The sequence below is a fragment of the Furipterus horrens genome, unplaced genomic scaffold (assembly GCF_987537825.1).
Source record: "Furipterus horrens unplaced genomic scaffold, mFurHor1.1.pri manual_scaffold_1, whole genome shotgun sequence".
NCBI classification, from domain to species: domain Eukaryota; kingdom Metazoa; phylum Chordata; class Mammalia; order Chiroptera; family Furipteridae; genus Furipterus; species Furipterus horrens.
The window spans coordinates 85,162,678-85,186,558 of record NW_028327171.1 but is presented as its reverse complement, the minus strand read 5'-3'; the positions used below and the strand labels follow the sequence as shown (position 1 = coordinate 85,186,558).

The 23,881-nt window shown below is 37.8% G+C and overlaps 1 protein-coding gene and 1 pseudogene across 1 annotated transcript in view; one reads left to right on the top strand and one right to left on the bottom strand.

The window, feature by feature from the left end:
- The window catches only part of DCBLD2 (discoidin, CUB and LCCL domain containing 2), a 106,611-nt gene that overhangs the window by 17,136 nt on the left and 65,594 nt on the right, over positions 1 to 23,881 (bottom strand). Inside the window, exons 4-12 of the mRNA XM_090276100.1 lie at positions 17,919 to 17,970; positions 14,822 to 14,894; positions 14,415 to 14,548; positions 12,716 to 12,756; positions 11,463 to 11,678; positions 10,565 to 10,689; positions 6,238 to 6,388; positions 5,374 to 5,460; positions 5,102 to 5,227 (exon numbers count right to left, since the gene is read on the bottom strand). Coding sequence (XP_090132226.1) covers positions 5,102 to 5,227; positions 5,374 to 5,460; positions 6,238 to 6,388; positions 10,565 to 10,689; positions 11,463 to 11,678; positions 12,716 to 12,756; positions 14,415 to 14,548; positions 14,822 to 14,894; positions 17,919 to 17,970 — 1,005 coding nt within the window. The remainder of the gene's footprint in view (positions 1 to 5,101; positions 5,228 to 5,373; positions 5,461 to 6,237; positions 6,389 to 10,564; positions 10,690 to 11,462; positions 11,679 to 12,715; positions 12,757 to 14,414; positions 14,549 to 14,821; positions 14,895 to 17,918; positions 17,971 to 23,881) is intronic.
- LOC150021409 (E3 ubiquitin-protein ligase KCMF1 pseudogene) lies at positions 20,271 to 21,320 on the top strand (annotated as a pseudogene).

Below are 23,881 nucleotides of genomic sequence, written 5' to 3'. Positions count from 1 at the left end.
TCTTGAGGTAGGCCTGTAATGCTATGAACTTCCTTCTCAGAACTGTTTTCATATGTCCCATAGATTCTGGGTTGTTGTGTGTTCATTTTTATTTGTTTTCAGGTAATTTTTGATCCCATCCTTGATCTGATTGATAAACCATTCATTGTTTAGTAGCATGCTATTTAGCTTACCTGTGTTGGAATGTTTTTGAGTTTTTTTAAAATTGTAGTTGACTTCTTGTTTCATGCCATTGCGATCTGAGATGATGCTTGATATGATTTCAAACTCTGAATTTGTTAAACTGATTTTGTATCCTAACAATGTAGTCTATCTTTGAGAATATTCCATGTGGACTTGAAAAGAATGTATAACCTGCTGCTTTGAGATGGAATGTTCTGTAAATATCAATTAAACCCATCTCATCCAGCATGCCGTTTAAGGTCACTGTTTCCTTGTTTTTTGTGTGTGTGCATGATCTACCCATTGATAATAGTGGGGTGTTAAAATCCCCTACTATGACTGCATTGCTGTCCATCTCTCCCTGAAGCCCACCAATATTTTCTTAAACGAGTATACCCGGGTGATTCTATACTGGGTGCATATATGTTTATAAGGGTTGTAAGAATCGATCCCGTTAGTATTATGTAGTGACATTCTTTGTCTCTGATTATGGCTTTTATTTTGAAGTGTATTTTGTCAGAATAAGTATTTCTAATCCAGCTCTTTTTTCCTTCTATTTGCATGGAATATTTTTTTTCATCCCTTCACTTTAAACCTGTGTGAATGTTGATCTGAGATGGGTCTCTTGTAGACAGCATATACATGGGTCATGTTTTCTATCAATTCAGTTACTGTATGTCTTTTGATCGAGGATATTAATTTACTTACATTTAAGGTTGTTATTTATTTATTGTCATTTTTTCTTTGTACCAATGTTCCTATCTCTCTCTGTTTCCTCTTCTAAAAGCATTTCTGTTAACATTTCTTGCAATAGTGGTTTGGTGGTAATGAACACCTTTAGCTTTTTTTTTTGGCCTGGGAAGTTCTTTATTTCACCTTCAATTTTAAATGATGGCCTTGCTGGATAGATTAGGCCTGGTTGCAGGTCATTGCTTTTCACTATAGTCATACCTAGGTACTCATTGGCTTCAGAACTCGTCAAACCCTGTACTCTTCCCATTGATGAGAAAAAAGTGTTTCAGTACTTGGCACTTGTCTGGGATTCGTTACACTTGCTAGAACTTGTGTCATGATGGCACACCGCAAGAAAAAAATGCTTCATCACTCATCGTTTTCTTGGTACTTGTCGATTTTGTCACTCATCACAAGTTCTGGAATAAATTAACAACAAGTACTGAGGTACAACTGTACTTTGAATACTTCATGCCAATTCCCTCTGGCCAAAAGTGTTTCTGTTGAGAAATTAACTGACAGTGGGTACTCTCGTGTAGGTAACTGACTGTCTTCCCCTTTCTGACTTTATATTCTCTCTTTGTTGTTAAACTTTGACATTTTAATTATGATGTGTCTTGGCATAGGTCCCTTTGGGTTCTTGATTGGGATGTTCTATGCTTCCTCAACATTTGTGACTTTTTCCTTCACCAGGTTAGGGAAGTTTTCTGCCATTATTTCTTGAAACAGGTTCTTTATCCCTTGCTCAATTTCTTCTCCTTCTGGTACCTCTATGATGTGGGTGTTGTTACATTTCATGTTGTTGCAGAGTTCCCTGAAACTATCCTCATTGTCTTAAAGTCCTTTTTCTCTTTGCTGCTCTCATTGAATATGTTTTCTACCTTGACTTCCAAATTGCTGAAACAATCCTCTGCTTCATCCAATCTACTTTTTATTCCTTCCAGTGTATTATTGATGTCAGATATGCTCTTCTTCATTTGCAATTGGTTTTTTCACGCTGTTATAGTTCTAAGTTCTTTGAGAATCCTTATAACCTTTACTTTTAACTCTATATCTGATAAATTGCTTGCCTCCATTTCATTTTGCTTTTCCTGGAGATTCCTCCTATTGTTTCATTTGGGGCCTATATTTTTGTCTCCCCATTTTAGTTGTCTCTTTGTGTTTGTTTCCATGTATTAAACAACTATGGCTCCCAGTCTTCATATGGTGGCTTTATGTAGTAGGTGACCTGTGGGACCTAGTAGTCCAGTCTTCTTGATCTCCCGAGTGGGGTACTCTAGGAATATTTCTTGTTTGAATTTTGTGGGCCCTACTATAGTAACTGAGTCTTGATTGCTGTTGGCCTGTTCGTATGTGGGATCAACCCTCAGGTTGGCTAACTGAGATCACCGTGCATGTGCAGCTATGTGGGTGCTGATAAAAACACAAAAACAAAAACTGATAAAAGATAAAAAGGAAAAAATAAACAAAAATATTTGATAAAAACACTAGTTATGTAAAAACCTATACAGAAAAAAATAATAAAATATGCATAAAGAAATAAAAAAGGGGAAAAAGGAACAAGAAAAGCTGAAAGGAAACACAAAACTTAAGTTAGAAAAAGGAAAAAAGAGGAACAGAAAGAAGAAAATTTTTTAAAGTAGAAAAGCAAAAGCAAAAAATTTTAAAAAGCAAAAAATTAAAAAAGAAAAAGCAAAGAGGACAAAACAAACAAACACACACAGAATTCTCCTCTGCAGAGTTGGGTGCCTTCTGCAATCCTCCTTTAGATACGCTTTTTATGAAGTCTGTTGGATCTAGCTCCATTTGGTATGACAGTCCTGGGCCCCTATGGAGGGGCTCTGGCTCAGGCCAATGTCAGATGTACTGTTGTGCCTTACCACTGATAATCTTCTTGAAGCTATAAGCAATCCAGTTTGTGGCTGCCTCTGCTGGACCTGGCTGTGCCTGGGAAAGACCAAGCTTCTCTCTCCAAGGTTGGCTTTTACCAGTACCAAGCCCAAAAGTGAGCAAGCTAACATCCCAAGTCACCCAGGGATCTTCCCCCATCTGCCTCAATCAGCCCACCAGCTGCCTGCTAGGTTTAGTCAATGAAAGAGCCTCTGGCAGAATAAAAATGATGGAATTAATGGGTTTCCAGTGATGGGGAGGTGTAATTTAGGCCTCAGGAAAGGTGGTAGGTGTGGCCCCAGCCCCAGAGCTACTGAGTCTGTCCTGTATTTTGCCCTGACTGAGGCTGGGCGGAGCCCCTAGTATTAGGGCACATGGAGCCTACAGAGGCTGGGTATGCTGAAAGCTGGGACGGTGTCCCTATGGGCTCTCCTATGAGGAGGAGGCGCCCATGAGGTTCACAGGGAAGTCAGGGGGGGGCCCCTCCACACAGCTAGGCACCAATTCCTCCCTATTCTGCCCAGGCTGCTCTACCCAGGTCTATGCTGCTGGCTCTTCCCATGGAGTGAGAAAATTCCTAAGGGTGGCATAATTGCCCTCATCCAGGCTGAGGAGGGGATTGTTGGGAGGGGATGGCTCCCCCAGAAAAGATGTTTGCTGTCAGTATCCAAGATTGACTTGGCACCAGGATCCTTGCAGCTGTCCCCCTATGTCTCTCCCCAGAGCCACAAGCCCCAGACTCTCCTCAGGTAACTCCAGTCTTTACCACCCTCCTTCCACCAGAACCCAGTATTAAAGGCAGCAAACACAGTTTTGCATGTTGCTCCCTTAAGAGAATAACTGTGCCTTAAGTGGACTCCACCTCTCCTTGGCAGACAGAAATCCTCCAGCTTTTCAACACTGATGCTGTGTAGGTGTCTCTTCCAAGCTCTAGTGCTCCGGGCTGGGGAGCCTGGCCTGGCATTTAGGACCTGCTTCTCTCAGGTGGGACCTCCCACCACTGAGCTATCCCTCTGGTGCCTTAGCCTCTGCCTGTGCAAGCACCAGTCCCTTTGCTTTTCTGCCCTTCCTTCCAGTCTCAACATGGCTTCTCTTACAGTTCCTTGGTTGTAAATTTCTTCAGTCAGTTTGCAGTTGGTCTTTCAGAGTGCTCTTTCCTCAATTTAGTTGAAATTCCAGTTTGGTTCTGGGAGGAGGTGAGTACAAGGTCCACCAACTCAGCCACCATCTTCAGGTTCTCTGTTATTCTTTTAAACCTTACAGGGATCCTAGTTCTTGAAAAAAATGCTTTTAGGACACTTTTAATTTTGAGATTTTAAGATTTTATAATCAGATTTTAAGATGAGCAATACTTTTAAAATGACTGTCCAGGCATGTCTGGGATTCATGCCTACTGCAAACTGGTAAGAAGTTCTTTGTGGATGCTAAGAGCTCTTGGGTCTGAGAACTCTTGCTTCTCTCTAGATTTTCCTGCAGCACAAGAAAAAAATTGGTCTGTTTGGAAGATAGGAAAGAAACTGACATGTGGAAAGTTGGAGAAAGCTATCTGAATCCAGACAACTTTTCAGAAAATGAGAATGATTCAAGTTCTATGTGGTACAAATTACTCTGAATGAATTGCTTTCTCTGCACTATCTTGAAAATAAGTGCTTTATTTACCTGCCAACACTGAAACTAATTCCTCTAGAACACAGATGCTTTTTTTTCCTGTATTCACCTGAAATTGTTTCTCAACAACTTATATTTTGTATTATGTTAATACCTTATCATTAATAAAATTTCAAAGTATATTATACTTTTATACTTACAATCTGAAAAACTGTAACTGCAAACATTTTAAAAACAGAGACCAGAGGGTTTTTTTGTATGTTAACTCAAGAGTATTTTTTAAGAAATATTAATTTTCACCAGAACTTTTTTTTTTGCCAAGTTCCCTACCCAGCAAATTAATATACAATAAAGAAAAAAAAAGGTATGTATTTGTTATGCTTTTAGTTATTTCTAGAAATACTTCTGGGCATGAGACTCCACATGTCTAACTACATAGGGATAGAAACTGCAAGAGGAGGCCTAGAATACAGCAACCATCTCTAAATACTTAAAAGAACAATTCTACATGGCTCCAGAGAATAGAACCTAGAACAAAGCAATCAGTTTTCTTCCCAAGAAAGGGAATTAATCTTTTTGCTATCCTTAAAATATCCAAGTTCAAGGAAAAGAAACTCAAAAGTTTAAAAGCTAGCAATGTTCTTGAAAAGTTAAGTTGAAAACAAAATAAAACACTACTACATAGGTGTGAATGTTTGGGTTTACCTACCTTTGGTTACATTTGGAGTTATGGTAGTGTTTTTGATATCTGGAGTGGCAGTTGTTTGCTCTGTCTGTGCAGGAAATTCATTGCTACTGCGAGGTTGTAGTGGTTGTGTAAACTTTGGGGCACGACCTCAGAAAAAAAGGTTTAAAAATTATTCTTTTATCTACATCAACTGGATTAAAATAAAGTTATTTGAGAATGCTTTTAACATGTTTATGGAAAATTATACCACAAATACAGGGAATATGGAATTCTCACATTTAAAGGAGGCATACCTTTGGCTATTTTTGGAGGAGCTGTAGTGTTTTTGAGGTCATTGCTGTTCCGAGGAGGTGGAGGTTGAGTAAGTTTTGGAGGACGACCTTAAAAAATGGTTTAGAAAAGCTTAAACATTTTGCTTATAAAAACCATATTTAAAAATAGTAATTTAAATGTCTCTACTATCTCCTAGAATATTTAATTCTGCACAGTAATTTTAAATGTCAGAGAGAAGTATGTAATAAGGATAAATATATTCTGTATTAAATGCAAGAACATAGTGGGATATCTCAGTTTTTAAATAATGAAACAGAGTAATCTTAAGGAAAAGAATGGAGAGGTGAATGATGTTGAACTCTAAAGCTATAAAACTTTCATTGCAATTTGATATACTACCTATCAATTCACTTAATATTTATGGAGGGCCTGCTATGTGTTAGGCACTGTGGCAGTTCTTAGAGGTACAATAGTAAACAAAGTATTAAAATAGTATATAATATTGAAGGAAGCTACTCCCACTTTTAATTTATTCAAAGTAAAAATCACTTAGACTGAGGTTACTATTATAATCAATCATCAGTGCTTATGTGATACAAATATTTTATTACCTGAGACCTGATTAAAAATTAAGATTGAGACTAGATTTGGAAAGGAATCTCATTACATCATCTCATTAATGATGCCCTCTCTCCCACTTGTAATTCTGGAAATCACTTTGATGTCTACCTTTTTAAGAGGGTAACTGTTTCTTTTTAAAAATCCCTTTAAAATAATGTAATTAGAGGTTAAACCTTCACATTATTACTTTCTCTGAGAACAACACTTAGTATTTTTAATTAATCCATTGAAAATAACGCGTCTGAAACATACTGTTGCTTTACCTTTAGGAATAAACTGACATCCAAGTAGTTCCACTTTCATGGCAATTTTATGCTGCCATTGGATAGGATTCACTCTAATAAAACGTGCAGTAATTGGTGGCAAAAAGTTATTACGCACATCCTGGTGATAATCTTTGTTTCCTTGAAATATCTTTAAAAAAAAAAAAAAATTGGCACTTTAAATCAACAGAGGCCAGGGCTAAACTGCTCCACTGAAACATGTTTTTGTTTTGTTTTGTTGTGGGTCTTAAATGAGGTCTGCAAATTATGACAATAAGTATTAATTTTTAAGCCCTGGCTGGTGTAGCTCAGTGGACTGAGCGCTGGTCTGCAAACCGAAAGGTCGCCGGTTTAATTCCCAGTCAGGGCACATGCATTCGAGAGGCAATTTTCACATATAGATGTTTCTCTTCCTCTCTTTCTTCCTCCCTTCCCCTCTAAGAATAAACTAAAATAAATAAACCAAAAAAAAAAAAAAGGAATTTTTAAGAAAATAATTTAATTACAATTTGGAAACCACTAAGAAGCCACACATTCTTTAACAAAAACTTATAAAGAAAAATACAGAATATAAAAATGATTTTAAGATGATACAAAACAACAAGAATGCTAACTTGGTAAATTGGGATGAGAGCTTCAATAGCAATGAAATGGTATGTTGTTACTAATAAATTAGTAACTCCAGTTCTGTGGAATTACCAACCATTTAAATATGTTGATTTTACTTTCAAAGTAAAGCTTAACTAAACATATGAGATCTTAGATAAAATGCTTTACTGTGTACTAGTCATAATTTTTTTCTCAATAAAGAGACTGAAAGTGAACATACACTAACAAACACAACAGATATAAACCTCCACCTACTGGATAAGCTACATAAACATAGCTCCCATATTCAGTTTTCTTGTTACTCTTTAAGCCAGAATAATGACACTGTTGCCTGCCTAATTTAATGTTTGTAACTCAATTGCAACAAATGCATTATATGAATAATCTTATGTAAAAATACGATCTCAATTGCTATCTCATTCACTCAACTATTTCAAGCAAATAGTGATAATGCCTTACAATAGGAAAGCTCTTAATTACAAAACATTTCATATAACTAACTCAGTTGCTCTTCAATGATAACCCTACAAAACAGGCAGAATCCATAAAACTGCAGTTTACAGAATGGGACTGCACGGCCAGTCAGTGATAGAGCAGTGATTTGAACCCGTGTCTTCTGACTTACACGTAGGGCTCTACTAAGCAGAAAAGAGCCCTCCTTGTTCCTTCAGGCCCAATCATCTAGGTACTTTCCAAAGACTGTTATTAATAAATGAACGCCTGCCTAAAATGAAAGTGGTTTGTTTCTACCAAAAGAGGGAGCAGATGGGCTAACTATAAGTGAAGCAAAATACTTGGTATTTCACGTAATTCAATGCCAGGACTTCCATTTCTACCCATGATGGAGTAACAGTTACCGAATTTAAACTGCCTTAAATTACTGAGAAATCAAATAAAATATATGAAACCATGATTTTTCAGACACTGGACACTAGGTAGCAGACAGCAATTACCCCTGTGAAGTGGAAAACAAATGAAGCGAGCCTTTCAGTTGACCCAATATTGCCTAGAGACAGCGTGGTGTCTCAGTGAATTGAGGAGACAGCTCAGAGATAAAGAGGCCAAGGCAGCTATAATTTGCAGGGTATAGACAGAAGAGAAGAAAACTGCAGAGAGACTTTTAGATCTGTAGGAAGTCTGCCCTTAAATCTTCAGATGCATATATATGAAGAAACTATCTGTGGATGGGTAAAAAACCACTAGAAAGGAGCCAGTAGAACAATTCTGAGAGGTACACAAGGCTAGGAACAGCCCACATTGCCAACAGCCAGAGTGAAGAAACCTCATAATATCTGGGATGTTGGGTTGAGTACTTAGAACACTATTTTCTCAGCAGTTGGGAAAAATTACAACAGAAGGCAAAGGCAGCTCAAGTCCTGCCTCATAAAGCTAAAATGCAAGCCTTGAAAAGATAATAATTTTCAAGTAATCTGTATCCCAGAATAAAGCTCAAACAAAATTAAAGGAATAACCAAAAATGAAATCTAGCACTAAACAGTATAAAGTTTACAATGTCTGACAACCATCAAAAATTACCAGACATATAAAATATGACCCATAATATCAATCAATATAAAAAGATTAAGATATGACATATTAGTAGACAGAAAAATTAGTAGGAAAGGACATTAAGAGTTATTATATACTCCATATGTTTCAGAGGTAATGAAAAGCATGAGCATGTTAAGTAGAGTCATGGAAGAAATTTTAAAAGATAGTATTAATAGCAGATTAGTCATTACAGAACAGATTACAGAACCTGAAGACAAAACAATAGAGATTTTCGCAACTAGAACACAGAGAAAGATTTTTAAAATGAACAGCATCAGAGAACTGTTAAGACATCTTCAAGAGTCATAACCTTCATGTAATTAGAGCTGAGGTGAAAATATAATTGAAGAAAACAATGGCCTACAATTTTCCAAATTCAATGCCAATTATAACCCACAGATCCAAGAAGCTCAAAAAAGCCCAAGCAGAAGAAACATGAAGACAACTACATAGAGCACATCATAATCAAATTACTTAAATGGTAAAAATAAAATATAAAAAAAAGATACATTACATATTGAGAAACAATTAAGAATGACAGCGGAATTTTTGCTGAAAAAATGCAAACCTGAAAAGAATGTACCAGCGTATTTAAAATACTGAAACAAAAAATTGTCAATCTAGAATTCTCAACTCAGTGAAATTATCTTTCGAAATATTTTTCAGAAATATAATTCAATATTCTTACATGTTTTTATAATATAAACATGGATAACTCTTAAAATTTCAAAAAATTAACTATATCCCACAAATATAATGAGTAGTTTAAAAATAAATATGGATCTGCTAAGAGTAAAAAGTTGTCAAGTTTGGGGGCATTAAGCAGAAGACAGACATGGAGACAATATTGCTATTTGCTTCAATGGGTGTAGGCTCACCAAAGATGAAGTTCATGTGATATCAAGAAGAAGAGAGGAAAGAAGAAGGCCTTGAATAACAGCAGAAGAGTTTAGTTCCATATGAAAGATAATAGGAAGCTCCTACAGTTATTGAACAGAGATGAGAAAAGTGGTAATTGAAGATATATGCATAAATCAAGAATTATAGGTATGGGGAACATTCTGGGGGGAGGTCAGTGGGGAGGAGGAAGGGGGGAAAGGGAGGGAGATGGTACAGGAATTAAGAAGCATAGTAGGAGGGAGTGGAGTAGATAGGAAGATGTTGAGAAGAACTATATGCACCACCAATGGGCATGGACTAAGGTGGGGTAACTGGAGGGAGGGGCATCAGTGGGTGGAGGGGAGCAGAGGAAAAAGAAATTGGGACAACTGTAATAGCATAAACAATAAAGCATATTTTAAAAAATCTTATATATCATAGAGAACTGATAGTCTCATATAGCTAAAATAAAACTCATAATGGAATTTCATTAAAAATATATGCTCACAATTTCAATTCTAGATGAGAGGAATCTACCTTCCTTGGGAACACGGACTCTCCCAGTTTCAAGATCTTATGGTGGATCAAAGGTTTGGAAACCCAGGTGAAAGTGACAAACACCTAGATGAGAGCCACCTAGGCCTCCTCTCGACGCCTGATCTGGTGGCACATTTTAGCACTGTCATGTTTTGTTAACTAAAACAACAATTTCATAATGACCACACAAGTTAAGAAAATTCTTCAGGTAGGAAAATACAGAAGTTAAGGAAATTCTTCAGGTATAAAAATAGTGAACTTTTCAGAGATAAAATCACTGAGGTGATCTTGAAATGACTTTTCAAGTTTAAAATATCCTATAAATTAACACACTTTTGCCTTTAGCTCTTTTGTCCCTCTTGCTACAAAGTAGAAATCTGGTAACAAATTGGGCTTCTCCATCATTCTGTGTACTGAAAAGAAAAGCTTTTTAAAGATAAAAATGGTAAGTTCCCTTTTAGAATTTTCTAATAAAGTATATATTGTAAAAAAACTGAGTTAAATGTGGTGGAAAAAAAAATCAGTAACATACTTAATCTTTACAATTATCAAAAGGGACCTAGAACCGCCACTGAGAATTTCGTATACATTGGTTAGAAGGGTAAGGTCAATAACAGTACCTAAAATAACCAGAAGAGGGCAGAGTAAGACCAAATGACATTTAACTTTTTACATCACCAGGAGTTCCTTTGACTTTTGGCAAAGGCTCATTTAAAAAATGTTTTAAAATATACCTTGTTAATCATTTTACCTTATCCTGCTCCACACCAGGCTCTCTGTACACAGTCCACCTCTGCCCATCATCACCATATAGAATTCTGTAGGCCGACACATAGTAATTATGCTCCAGCATGGTGGAGCCAGTGGTCACAATGCCTGGTGGGGAATGGAGAGTTGCTTTCATAGTGCACGTGCTCTGATCTTCAAAGTTTGTTCACTAGTAAAACATAAACACCTAAGATAAACTGTTCAAGCATTTTTGCCTATTATACATTACTATATCTAAGGGCAAGTTTTCATTATAATTTTAACAAAATCCTTGGCTTTGTTCCCTTGTGGAGACAGGAAGAATTATGTGCACATCTAAGGAAAGGACCATTCTATTTTAGCAACTTGTGTTCATATCATTGTAATGTATTGCACCTATGAGTAAGAATGACTTCCTGGAAATGAATAGATTAAAGAAAATTACTGGTATTATTTTCAGTACCAAAGCTAAATAATTCTTTAACAAAACCAATCCCAATAAGTTATTATGACCATTTGCTAAAGTGCTTTAAATAATTAAATTTATACTCAACACATTTGGAATATTATTTATAGTACTTAAAGTAGATTCCTTGAACATAAATTTCTCTTAGTGACTATAATAGATGGTATTTCAGATGCCTCAAGATCATTTTCCTGAAACACTCCCTTAAAGAAATCTTATTACAATAAGGAAAGCTAGTAAGACTCAAATACCAACTCCTCTTCTCTGTTATGTTTTTTATAAAACCATCTTCAGTAATATCAACACCAGTAAAGAAAACTTAAAACCACATAATTAAATTTGCAGTGACTTAATTTTCTATAAAAATCTTAGATGTCACTAGGTTTTCAAATAAAATCAATATTATAAATTGTCCTAAAAAATTATGCCTCTTAACCTGTTATCTTCTTTTCCTTGTTCAGATCTATCTGTAACCACTGATACTCATCAGTGGCAAAAGCAGCCCAAGGAGGTCCGGGTTTCTTCAGTCTGGCCTTTTCGGGTTTCCAACTGTGCTCTTGCCCTGTGTGGTCGGTCCACTCAAGCACAGATGATGCAGTTATCTGAGGGTCAGCAATCACACCAGATTCCATCCCCAGTGTTCCATAACAACCTGAAACCAACCGACCAAAAAAAAAAAAGTAATTGGGTTTCCAGCTATAAATTTAAGATCTATATAAACTTGTTTATTACAAACTTTCTCTTGTACCTTTAATCAATATATGCTATGCAAATAATACAATAGCAAAATTTCAAAATTAGTCAAGTATTTCTTGGGTCTATGTATTGTGTCTTGTCAGACACTGTATATATTTATTCATGAGCCATAACTGTTAGGTTTTTAAAAAAGATTTTATTTTTATTTATTTTTAGAGAGAGGGGAAGGAAGAGAGTGATAGAAACCTTTCAATCTGTTGTCTCTTGCCCCCAACTGAGGACCTGGCCCACAACCCAGGCAGTGCCCTGACCAGGAATCCAAGTGGTCACTTTTGATTTGTAGGCCAACACTCAATTCACTTGAGCCACACCAGCCAGGGCCATAACCAGCAGTTTAATGGAAATACATGCCCTCTCCCTGGGACAAGCTCCCAGGTCATTGGGTGACTGAACTGACTTAAATCCCTTAACTCCTTCAGGTGTTTGCTCAAATGTCACATTCTTCATGAGACCTGCTGCATTGCCCACCAGTCCCTCCTTCATCACCTATCCTTTCTTGTTTTATCTTCTACATCTTTTATATTATAAACAACACATTATAAACAATAATTGACTTATTCAGTTTATTGTCACTCTCTCACTACCAGAATGTAAGCTCCAGGAAAGCAGAATTTGGCTTATTCTGCTGTTTTATTCCTAGGCCAGAACAGTATCTGACAAATAAGACACTCAATAAATATTTTCAGTCAAATGAATAAATTACTTTTCAGACAAGTTCAAAAATCTTTCCTAGCTTACATGATCATTTTCCTATTAATATAAAACTTCCAGCTTATTTCATCCATTATATTATTAAATGCCCATCTTACTTCATAGTGTTGTTGTGACAACTAAATACGGAAGTACAAGAAACACAAGGCCAGACATCCAGTGTTCAAAAAATATTAGCTACTGTACAAATTATAGTAAGTTGTAAAGTCTATAGAATCTTACCACTTGTCTTAAATGTAAAAAGACTTGTAGATAAGTGTCCCCTGAAATAGAGAAAGGTTTTTTTGGTGACATATCACATAACACATAATTTTCCCATATTTGTGTTAGTAAAACTTCGTTTTCATTTTACGGTATAAACAACTAAGACTATTAGTCTCTGGCTATATATTAGACAACTGATAATGTTCCTAGTTAACAAAAAAAGTCTCATTTCTAAGAACTTCTGCAGTAAGCATAAATAACTTACTCTACAAGCATCTAGTTCCTTGCTTCATACATGACTATGCAAATGTGTCCAGGTAACCTTGAACATACACTTATTTTATCTGTTTCATGAAATAAAGTGACTCCTAGACCTTTTCTGTGGCACTGCTTCTGGTGAAGGTACACTGAAAGGTGTAAATCTCAGACAAAGGCTCCAATTTCCTGGGGCAGACAGCAGAAGAGCTGACTAAGTAAGACTGCATTTGTTACAGGGAATCAGCATGTCTAAGAGCAAGTTTCCGTGTTAAGAGTGCAGCATCTGGATTTCAAAGAATGGGGCAGAAGGCATTCATGGGGAGGATGTGGTCACCATGTGGTAGGTCAAAGGATTCTAAGGAGCTTGGAGGGATAAAAATCACCAGTCTTTAAGACAACATTCCAATTATTAAAAGTGGATGCAACCTGTCCTTTTTTTTTCCTGAAGTATGAAAAGAGAAATCATGAAAAAGAAAATCTGTCTAAAGGGAGAACAGGGGAAAAGAATGAAAGGATTAGCATAAAAACATCTAGAATAAATCAAAAGAAGGAAAGGAAGCTGACTGTATACTAGCCATGGGCAGAAAGCCCATGTATGGCTTGTTTTTTATGGCCAGTGAGCTAAGAATAGTTTTTACATGGTTAAAGAATTGTAAATAACACAAAAAAGAGTAAGTGACAGAGCTATGTGGCCCATAAAGGCCTAAAATATTTGCTAGCTGGTCCTTCACAGAAAAGTTTGCTGACTCCTGCTTTCTACTGCTGTGAGTGTGGATCATACTCCTATCCTCTGAATGAAAACTGGCCCAGGACCATCCCTGAAGAGAAGCTCGTTTCAAATAGGTTTAGTATTGTGTGCAGGACTGAACATAATCTAAGAGGCAAGACTTACAGATCAGGGGTATTGCATTTCTACTTAATGTCTGAACTACTGCTTTTTATGCCTAGCCTAAATTTTGTTAAATAGTAGAACATTGTAGAGACCATGAAAATACATTCTGAAAATATTTTCTGGGAATGAGAAGGAGGATTCATAATACTACCACCTCTGATATACTTCAACATTTAATTTACATTCAAAGTGTTTCAATTATCCTCAGTTCATCTTGGGTCACAGAGGCTATATCGAACAGAATAGTTACACCTTCTGATTTTTAATATGAAGTGAGGATTTGACAACATACTTCTAGACTCTTATTTCACGCTTTTTCAATACTTAGAAAAGAAGAAACAAGCCAATCATGCTTCCAAATGACCACCTTTCTGACAGAGAACAAGCCAAGGTAGTCTGACCTTGCCTGTACTCTTCAATATACTGAGGCACTGAGTACACACAAATGTAAGTGCTAACTGTACAAATGGTATTTCTGGAATATTACTAACTCATATTGCTGAGGTCTCATGAGTCCCTATCCCACCTCTGCTCAGCTTGCTTATTATAAACAGCACATATACTTACACAACAGATGTGACGTTGTTAGCCAAAGAACTTTCATAGTACGGGATACCTTTACTAATTATGACACTGATTTGACCGCCCACGGTGTTGGACACTACTCCTGCATGCACACCAGCCATGCACAATGGTGAGGACTTGAGGAAGGAAGAAAAGAAGATCAATTTTTTAATTATCTTTTGATAAAACACACATATGACTTATACTTCCTCAAGAAGTTAGTTTATCTGGGCAGTTTTTTCAATGAACATGAGGCAGATTATTGATGCTGTAACACAGAACAAATTTTTAGAAGAATAAAACTTACATATTACTAAAAAGAAGTAATTCCTAGAAAAATATCAAAACAAAGATATACAATAGGAATAAAGTTCTGTCATAACTTTAACATAAGTCTACATCCAACTTACATCTCTATATCCATGAGGGATTGTTCCAGATATCTCAGCAAAAGGAAGCAGACAACCAGCTGGGCAATACTTACTGTGAAATAAAAACAAGTTAAAGGGCACATACCACTGTACTTTTTGGGAAAAAAGACCAAAAAAAAAATCACACATCCATTTTTCAGTTCAATATAAATACCATAGTCTTACCACTCTGAGAACTACCACTCCTAAAAAGCTCTTTCACGTCCTCCAATCCATCCATACACGTCTTTACCCACAAATTCACAAAAATTCTCATACTTTACAACTTTATTTTACTTCATAATGAACACAGACATATTTCTATTGTAAGATCTATTCACTATATTTAATAGCTACATGATATTCTGCTTTGTGGACTAACCATAGTTTATTTTACCAACCCTCTATTGGTCAAATTTATGTTGATCTAAAAAAAAAAAAATGTCTGGTATTCATTCATTTACTCACCTACCCACTCAACATATTTACTTAAATATCTACTATGGTCTGAGTACTGGGCTGTGCTAGGTACCAGAGTTACAAATGTCAACTAAAAAACATGGCCCCTGTCCTCACTGAGTTTACATACCAGTGGTGGGGGAACACATTAAATTGATAAATAATTAGATGATGATACTGCTATGAAGAAAAGGGATTCTATGGAATAACTAGGAGGACTCTAACTTCATAAAATACAAATACAAGTAATACAAATGTTCAGTAAACTCACTATGTGCCAGGAAGCATCATAACTGCTTTAATCCGCATAACCACCCTATGTGGTAGGTCCTATTATCATCCTCATTTTATAGACGAGGAAACTAAGGAAGTGAGTGCCTAGGTAACATGGTTGTTAAGTGGCAGATGGACTCCGAGATGGGACTCCGAGGAAGTGAAACTTCAGCAGAGAACTAACAGCTGTCACTGGAGCAAGTGGAGGAAAATGCACCCCAATTGAAATAACACCATGTCCATGAGGCAGGATGGCCTGTGTGTGTCTGGAACTGAGAAGAGCCAGTGCAGGTAGACTGTAGTCAGCAAAGGTAAGGTTAATTTGAGAGAAGACTAAAGTGGTGGGCAGAGGCCAGATCATGTAGAGGCCTTGTGGGCTATGGTGAGGAGTCTGGAATATATTTCTGAGTAAAAACAGAAAGTCAATAAAGGATTTTGACAGTGTATATACATAATCTTGACTCATATTTTTAAAGAAGAGTATTGTGACTCCTGGGAAGAAAAGAGACTGTAAGGAACCATGAGTGAAAGCTGGGACAGAATTAGGCAGACAGTGTAGCAGTCCAGGCGAGAATGACGGCAGCTTGTATTTAGATGGTAACAGTGTAGCTAGAGAGTGGAGGGCACAAGACATCCATGTGCCACACACTGATGCCAGGGTTACCTCTGCAGGCCAGGATCTCCCACAAGTGCTGAAAAGTTCACCCAACCTATATAGACAGAACCATTTCTGAAGACAAAATGAAGGTCGTTGTGAACATGCAGCAAGTTGCAGGGAGGTTAGTGAGATGGTCTTAGAAGATAAGAATGATTTTGCCAAGCGGAGAGGAGTAAAGTGATTCTACGCAAAAGATCTGAGAGCTCAGAGCAGTGTAAGTAATCCAGAGCCATTTTAACACATGTGTATGAGATGAAACTAGAAAAATGGCCCAGGAACCAGGAACAGGATCCTAAAAATCAAGCTAAGGAATCTGGATGACTTTTTGTCCTAATTAGGAGCACCTGAAGATTTGTAAGCAGGGGAATGATGAGACATGTATTTTAGAAAATAACTTGGCAGCAATGTGAATTGCAGAATAAAGCCAGCAAAGGTTAGAACATGTATAAATGACCCACGAACATGGACAACTGGGTGGGAACTGAATGTGGGAGAAGGGGGGCGGGCAGGGTGCAGGGAAAAAAGTGGGAAAAAAAAAAAAAGCAATGGAAGGGAAATCAATTAGAAGTTCATTCTACTCTAGGCAACAGACAAGGGCATAAAACAGGGAAATCATCATAGAAAGATTACTTGGGTTAGAACACTGAAATTCCATAATAGCCTAAACCACTTTTAAAGAAAAGATATATAACTCTTATACTTTTATTAGCAATTTTGCCAGATTTTGAAGAGCAACTAGCTTCACTTTTGTGAAGAAGATCCAAATGGTACAATTAATGCAAAATTTAAACATGGCAACTCAATGGCTTTAAATAAACTCTGGTTTCTTGAGTGAGGTCTTAGAATAGTGACTACGAGTGAGGAACTGAAAAAACATAGGAATTTATTTATAAAAATTGTGTATTTATTCTAAAATGTTTAAACATTAGTCTCCTTCAAAGTACTCTCCATTTGATGCAATATACCTATCAAGATGTTTTTTCCATTGATCAAACTTGTTGATTTTGATGCTAAGTGTTTCACTGTTTTTTGTTTGCTAGGTGCTTCTGCTGGTTTTAGTTTCACCTCTTCCACATCAGCAAAGCATTTCCCTTTGAGGACTTTTCTCATTCAGGAAAACAACAAAAAGTTGCTCAGAGTGAGACTGGGTGTCATGCCATTTTTGGTCAAAAACTGCTGGACACTCAGCACGGTGTGGGCAGGTGCACTCGTAAACCACCCATCATGAAATAGGCAAACGCACTGAAAAACTCTTCAAATAAAAACTCAGCCCTGGCTGGTGTGGCTCAGTGGGTTGAGTGCCTGCCTGTGAACTAAAGGATCGCCAGTTGTATTCCCAGTCAGGGCACATGCCTGGGTTGTGGGCCAGAGGCAACCACACATTGATGTTTCTCTCCCTCTCTTTCTCCCTCCCTTCCCCCCTCTTTAAAAATAATAAATAAAATCTTTTTAAAATTCACTGAAGCTGAACACAGCCTCTCACAAGAACATCAGCTGTTACATTGATACAGATGGGTTCTTAGAACACTCACCTAGCAGGGAATCCTGTACTACAAGGGACCTGCCCTCCAGAAGATAATTCTGTTTTGGGGGAGAATCTCCCTTCATATGTGTCACAATGTACATTAATCTTATGGGTATAAAGAATGAGGATGAAGTAAATGAAGAGTAAATTTAAAGAGCAAAAAGATACAAATATGGTCATACCTGAACTCAGGTTCCAAAAAACTGGATGCAGTGTCTAAACAAGTAATTAGATCTAGAAAAACAAAAATAAAAAACTGATTCAATAACACATAGGTTTTACTCTTGATGAAATAGTTTCTAAGTCCCAAATCATATTGCTCTAAATTTCAGAATCTCAACAGTTTTCTAAGTAGCACTAATAACTTTTTACAAATGTGTTAATCAAGATTTCTTTCTGATTTTAAGTATCTTGATTTCTAGGCTATGTCTCCCCAGTGCTGTTTCCTACCATATTACCTCACACAGTCTCACATATATACAGGGTGGGCCAAAAGTAGATTTACAGTTATGAGTACACAAAACAGTTTATTCTTATATTATTATTTTATTAGTTTCCATACAAAATAACCATAAACCTACCTTTGTCCCACCCTGTGTACAGAAGGGACATAAGTAAGTATAATTTATAGCCTTTAAATGACTTCTATGAAATACAGCTCCCTCCCCATAAAGAAAGGTGAGTTAATTCTAAGTATCAGCAACTCAGAATCTGGTCTACAGCGGGACCAGGAGCATCTGCATCTTCTGGGAACTTACTAGAAGTTCAAATTCTTGAACATCATCCAGACTTATAGAATCTCTGGGAATGGGGCCCAAAAATCCGTTTTCACAAGTCCTCCAGGTAATTCTTAAACACACTGAAGTTGGAGAAGCACAGCTCTAAATACAATAAAACTTTAAAATTTTAACATTTTCTATCTAGAAATCAACAAATCTGAGTAAGAGCTAAGCTGTCTAATTAAGACCTAGTTCACAGGCTATGTAAAAGGTGGTTTTTGGTTTAAATATTTCAGTGGCTTCCTTCTGTTCTTAGGACACAGGACAAGTCTTCAACATGACCCACAAGGTCCTGACGTGCCTGGTCCTGCCTCAGCCTCATCTTGTATCCATCTTGGCTCCTTGTCACACTAGTCTTCTCTGGAACATGCTGTTCTCTTAGTCTTGGATGCTTTTCAACTACTCTTTAGATAAGCTGACTTCTCTTTAAAGTCTCAGCTCAACTGTCACTTCCTCACGGAAGCTGCCCCTAACCTTGGCAAGTGAAACACCTTTTGCACATGGTAGGCACTTAAATTTGTTGTGTTTGTTTTAACGAATGGATGACTATCACATGTTCTCATAGTAGCATGTGTTACATATGAACACATTTTTTTCTTTTTGCTAGTGAAATCTAGTTTTATTAATACATTTAGTCTGAGTAACTCATCTCCGTTTCTTAAAAGCCAGGTAGGACACTAACAAGATTCCAACAATTAAGGTCCCAGACAGGCCAAAATAATTTGTTGATGCATTAGAGTTATAAGCAACATCATTAGATAATGCCTGGTCTACACACAGAGACTGAGGCCATTTGTCCTCACCTTTGTGTCGCCAGCAGCAATCCCAGCACATGGCATAACAGGAGGATTTTAATCACCATTTATTAAATACATGGATGAGTAAGTATGTGATTGTTAGAATGTTTGGCTAAGTCCAATTCTGTAGGGTGGAAAACCTGGAAGAATGCCCTAAAGCAATCACAAAGATAAGTGACTTCACATATAAATGCTTGGCCAAACAACTTTGTGGAGGGTGACCAATACACTGATGGAGATAGCACCTCACATGCACCCTAGTATACTGATGGTAAACAAATATTTAATAAATTAATGGCCATCACAGCAACGATAGTATAACTGATGCTTCTATTCTACAATTCTGCAGAAATCATGTGTTTCTCATTCAACTAAAATGTGTCTTGCAAGAACTATGCCATAACACCTATTATACCAATAGGAAAGTGGTATTTTGAGAGCGATTATATGAATTAATATCTACATACCACCAGCATTTGGATAATGATTGGATTAAATCTGTATTTTAGGAGTTTAAGAGGATACATACCTGAATAAGGGTTCACTACTACTGGGTTCACTGACTGGGAAAACCAGACAAACTGAATTATATATACTCTAGTTATTCCTGGCAATCTTTACATTACATTAATAAGAATTAATTTTCCACTTCCCTCCTTTACCAAAAGAGTTTCCAGCTTCTAAGATTAATAGACTGGGATAAAAAGGTTCCTGTGTGGTCCCACATGGTATTTAAGTGACAAGAAGACTGCCAGCTGGCCCTATTACCTTCAGGCTATATGCCAGAATGCTGGTTGACTACGGATATACTTGATCAGAACACGGCTTTATTATAAAGTCCATGCAGTGCTGAAACTTCAGATTACTCCAGGCAAACGTGTGCAACTCACTTGACCTTGCTCTCAAATTCCATGGGGGTTCAACTGGGAGCGGCTGTGCCCCCACTGTCTAAACTAGGATGTCCGAACATGAAGGTGTCAGCTACATGTTTAAAAGGGAATTTTTGAAGTCGCAGATTTAAGTGTTTAATTTGCTACAACATGATCTTTGTGCATCTTCTAACGAAAGTGGTGCAACAGCAACAATGCATATTAACAAGGGTGGAGCAGCCACAGTCTTTTACTTGTGCCTATTGTGGAAAAATGGGCTATACAAAGACATCTTTGCAAGAACATGTTATGTCTGAAAATGCAGAAACATCAACAGAAGTGATGTGTCCTGTATGTGTAGAATTACCTAAAGGTGGTCCTAATGATGTCACGGACAACTGTGCAACTTGTCTACACTTAAACACAGAGCCCCTAGAGATTTAGATGAATTGAGTGGTGTCTGACAATATACACGGAACGCTTCACCATGGCCGGGGATTAGGAGCTCCTGCTGATCACAGATCAAACATGCACTTTACTAGCAATTCTACTGGAAGACTTTCTTCTCTGAGTTCATATTGTCCAAGCAATAGGGAAACCATGGCTCCTATAGCTGAGCCTTTATCTCAGTTATCAGGAGTGAGACATTCTATAGCAGTACAGCTTAATTCTTCTGGCCTTACCACTTCTCAGTAACAAAAACTGCACGTGTAGCTGGAGCTACAATGGCAGGAACTGGAGACTGCACACAACACAAGCTGGCACACTAACAGTGTCATCAGTACAATCACACTCACACAATCCACAGCAACAACCAATACAGCTAACACAGAGAGCAGTCAGCAAACTATCCAGATCTCCCAATTTCTTTTAATGAAGTTGAGAGATCCTCAAGTGTCTGAAACCAAGCGCCAGACCATGGAAAATGAGTGCGCAGACCACAACGTGTTTGTCCACGACCTCCTTCCATTCACTTTAATGCATAAAGAGAGCTCCTCCTCAGACAGGGATGAATGGGGAAGATGACAGATTTTGGTGCTGGGGGCTGTGTAGATATAATGCCTTTAGATGTTGCTTTACAAAATCTATATTTAAAAGAGAGTAATAAAGGAAATGAATCTCCACCACCTCCTCTTTGATGACATCCCAGTTCTCAATGTCCTCTGTGCTCTATTTGCCAATGAAAGTGGACAACAACTATCTTGGGTTTGGTGATTGTAATTTCAGGTCTGTCACTCTTGTTAAATTGTGTACATTCAAAAGGAAGAGAAAAAAATATGATAATCATCTCCACTTAATTTTTACTTCTAGCAGGTAAATGTAGGTACTAGTGCAGGGGTGATCTCTGCTTTTTGTACCTTGCCATGCAAAAGGCTCTCCCAATACTCCACATTCAAATTGAAGTGGAAAAGTTGAGATCTCTAATGAAGCTACAGTGTATATTTATGAATATTAACAAATATAAACAGTTTGAATGATTTACCTTAAAAAAATTCCATGGGGACTCAAAAGAGCTCCCTAGGAGGAAAATAGGAATTCAAAATGGACAGCTAAAAGGATAGCCAAGATGACTAAAGACAGTGAAACTACATCATGATTATACACTTTGACCCTTTACAACTCCATAAAGGAAAAGAAAACATCAATTAAGCCAGGAATTTTAGAAGCCTTAAAATGTGTCTCTCTTCAAATCTTTCCCCAAGTAAACAGCCTTCCAGAAACCACTATTACTATAAGGCTCCCAGCTAATAACACAGTCCTGGAAAGAAAAATAGTTTTTGTATGTGTTAAATGTCTGATTTAAATTATTTTAAAAATCCTTAGTTAAGAATGGAATAGGAAAACATCAGAAGTCAAGGCAGGGCGTCTAGTCAAGATGGCGGCATAGGCAGACATGGCTCGACTCTTCACACAACCACATCGAAATTACAACTAAAATATAGAGCAACGATCACTTAGAAACATCAGAAATTGGGCTGAATGTAAATATGAAGACAACAGAATTAAAGAAGCTACATCCATCCAGACTGATAGGAGGGGCGCAGATGCGCAATAGGCTGGTCCCTCACCCATGTGTGGTGGATAAAAACTCAAGAGGGATATTTCAGGAGTGAAGAATGTGAGCCCCACACCAGGCCCCCCAAGCCCAGCGTTCCAGTGCCAGGAAGATAAGTCCCCACAACTGCTGGCTGCAAAAGCCAGTGGGGATTTAATCCGTGGAAGAAACTACCGGAGCCCCAAGGAGTTCCTCTTAAAGAACCCACACACACACTCACTTACTCAGGCTCACTCCCTCTGAGCTCTAGCACTGGGTAACAGCTTGAAAGGCACCAGTGGTATACAAGGAGAAACAAGTGTCTGGCATCAAGGTGAGCAGAGGCCATTGTCTCTTTTTTATACCCTCCCCTAATAATGCAGGCAAGCTGGTGCCATATTTGAGACTCCATCAACCTGGCTAACACTGTTTGAGACACCTTGGAGATCCCCAGAAACTATTCCCCACCTAACTTACAGGCCCACCCAAAATTCTTTTCCATATGAATGGCTGGCCTTGGTTCATGCTTTACAGCTTCCTAAGTCCTATTAAACAAACAACAACACCTGGCCTCAGTGAACCCACGGCCTGGCACCAGCAGCAGCCAACCTAGATTCACAGGCTGGCTTCACATGGAAATCTCCAAGCCCAGCACAGGTAGCAGCCATCTCAGATTGCTTTATAGCTCAGGCAGGGTGTCCCTGGGCAAAACAGGGGCGGGGGGCTGATGCTGGCCTGCACCACCCAGGAAACCCCAGGGCCAGTGCACCCAGTGGACAGTTACAGAACACATCAGAGCACCACCACCCTGCCCCTGTGCAGATGATCCTCCACAGAGGGCAGAGATTGGAGACTAGTGGTTACAGCCAATCCTTGCAGCTGACTGGCCTGGGTAAATCCCTCCCATTGATCTACCAACAGCAACCAAGTCTTACTATGACAAGAGGCTGCATTTAGCCCACACAAAGGGCTCACCTCGAGTACCCAGCTTGGGTGTTACGGGAGGCTGTACCACTGGACCCTTCAGGACACTTACTACATTGGGCCACATTACCAAGACAAGGAGTCAAAGCAGCTCTACCTAACAAATAGAAAAAACACAGAGAGACTGCCAAAACAAGGAGACAAAGAAAAACATGGCCCAAATGAAAGAAAGATCAAAACTCCAGGAAAAGGAGCTTTATAAACAAGATGGAGATAAGCAAGGAACTCAAGATGCTCAAGGAACTCAGTAGCATAAAAAAAAAATCCAGTCAGAAACCAAGGATACACCAATTTAAACAAAGAACAATTTACAAGGAAACAAGAGTAGAGTAGATGAGGCCAACAATCAAATCAACGATTTGGAACAGAAGGAAGCAAAAAAGAGCCAATCAGAACAAGAAGAAGAAGGAATCTAAAAAAATGAGGATAGTATAAGCGGCCTCTAGGACAACTTCAAGAGATCTAACAGTCACATCAGAGGGGTGCCAGAAGGAGAAGAAAAAGAGCAAGAAATTGGAAATCTAGTGTAAAAAATAATGAAATAAAACTTTCCTAATTTAGTGAAGGAAATAGACATATAAGTCTGGGAAGCACAGAAAGTCCCAAACAAGATGAATGTAAAGAGGCTCACTCCAAGACACACCATAATTAAAATGCCAAAGTTTAAAGATAAAGAGAGAA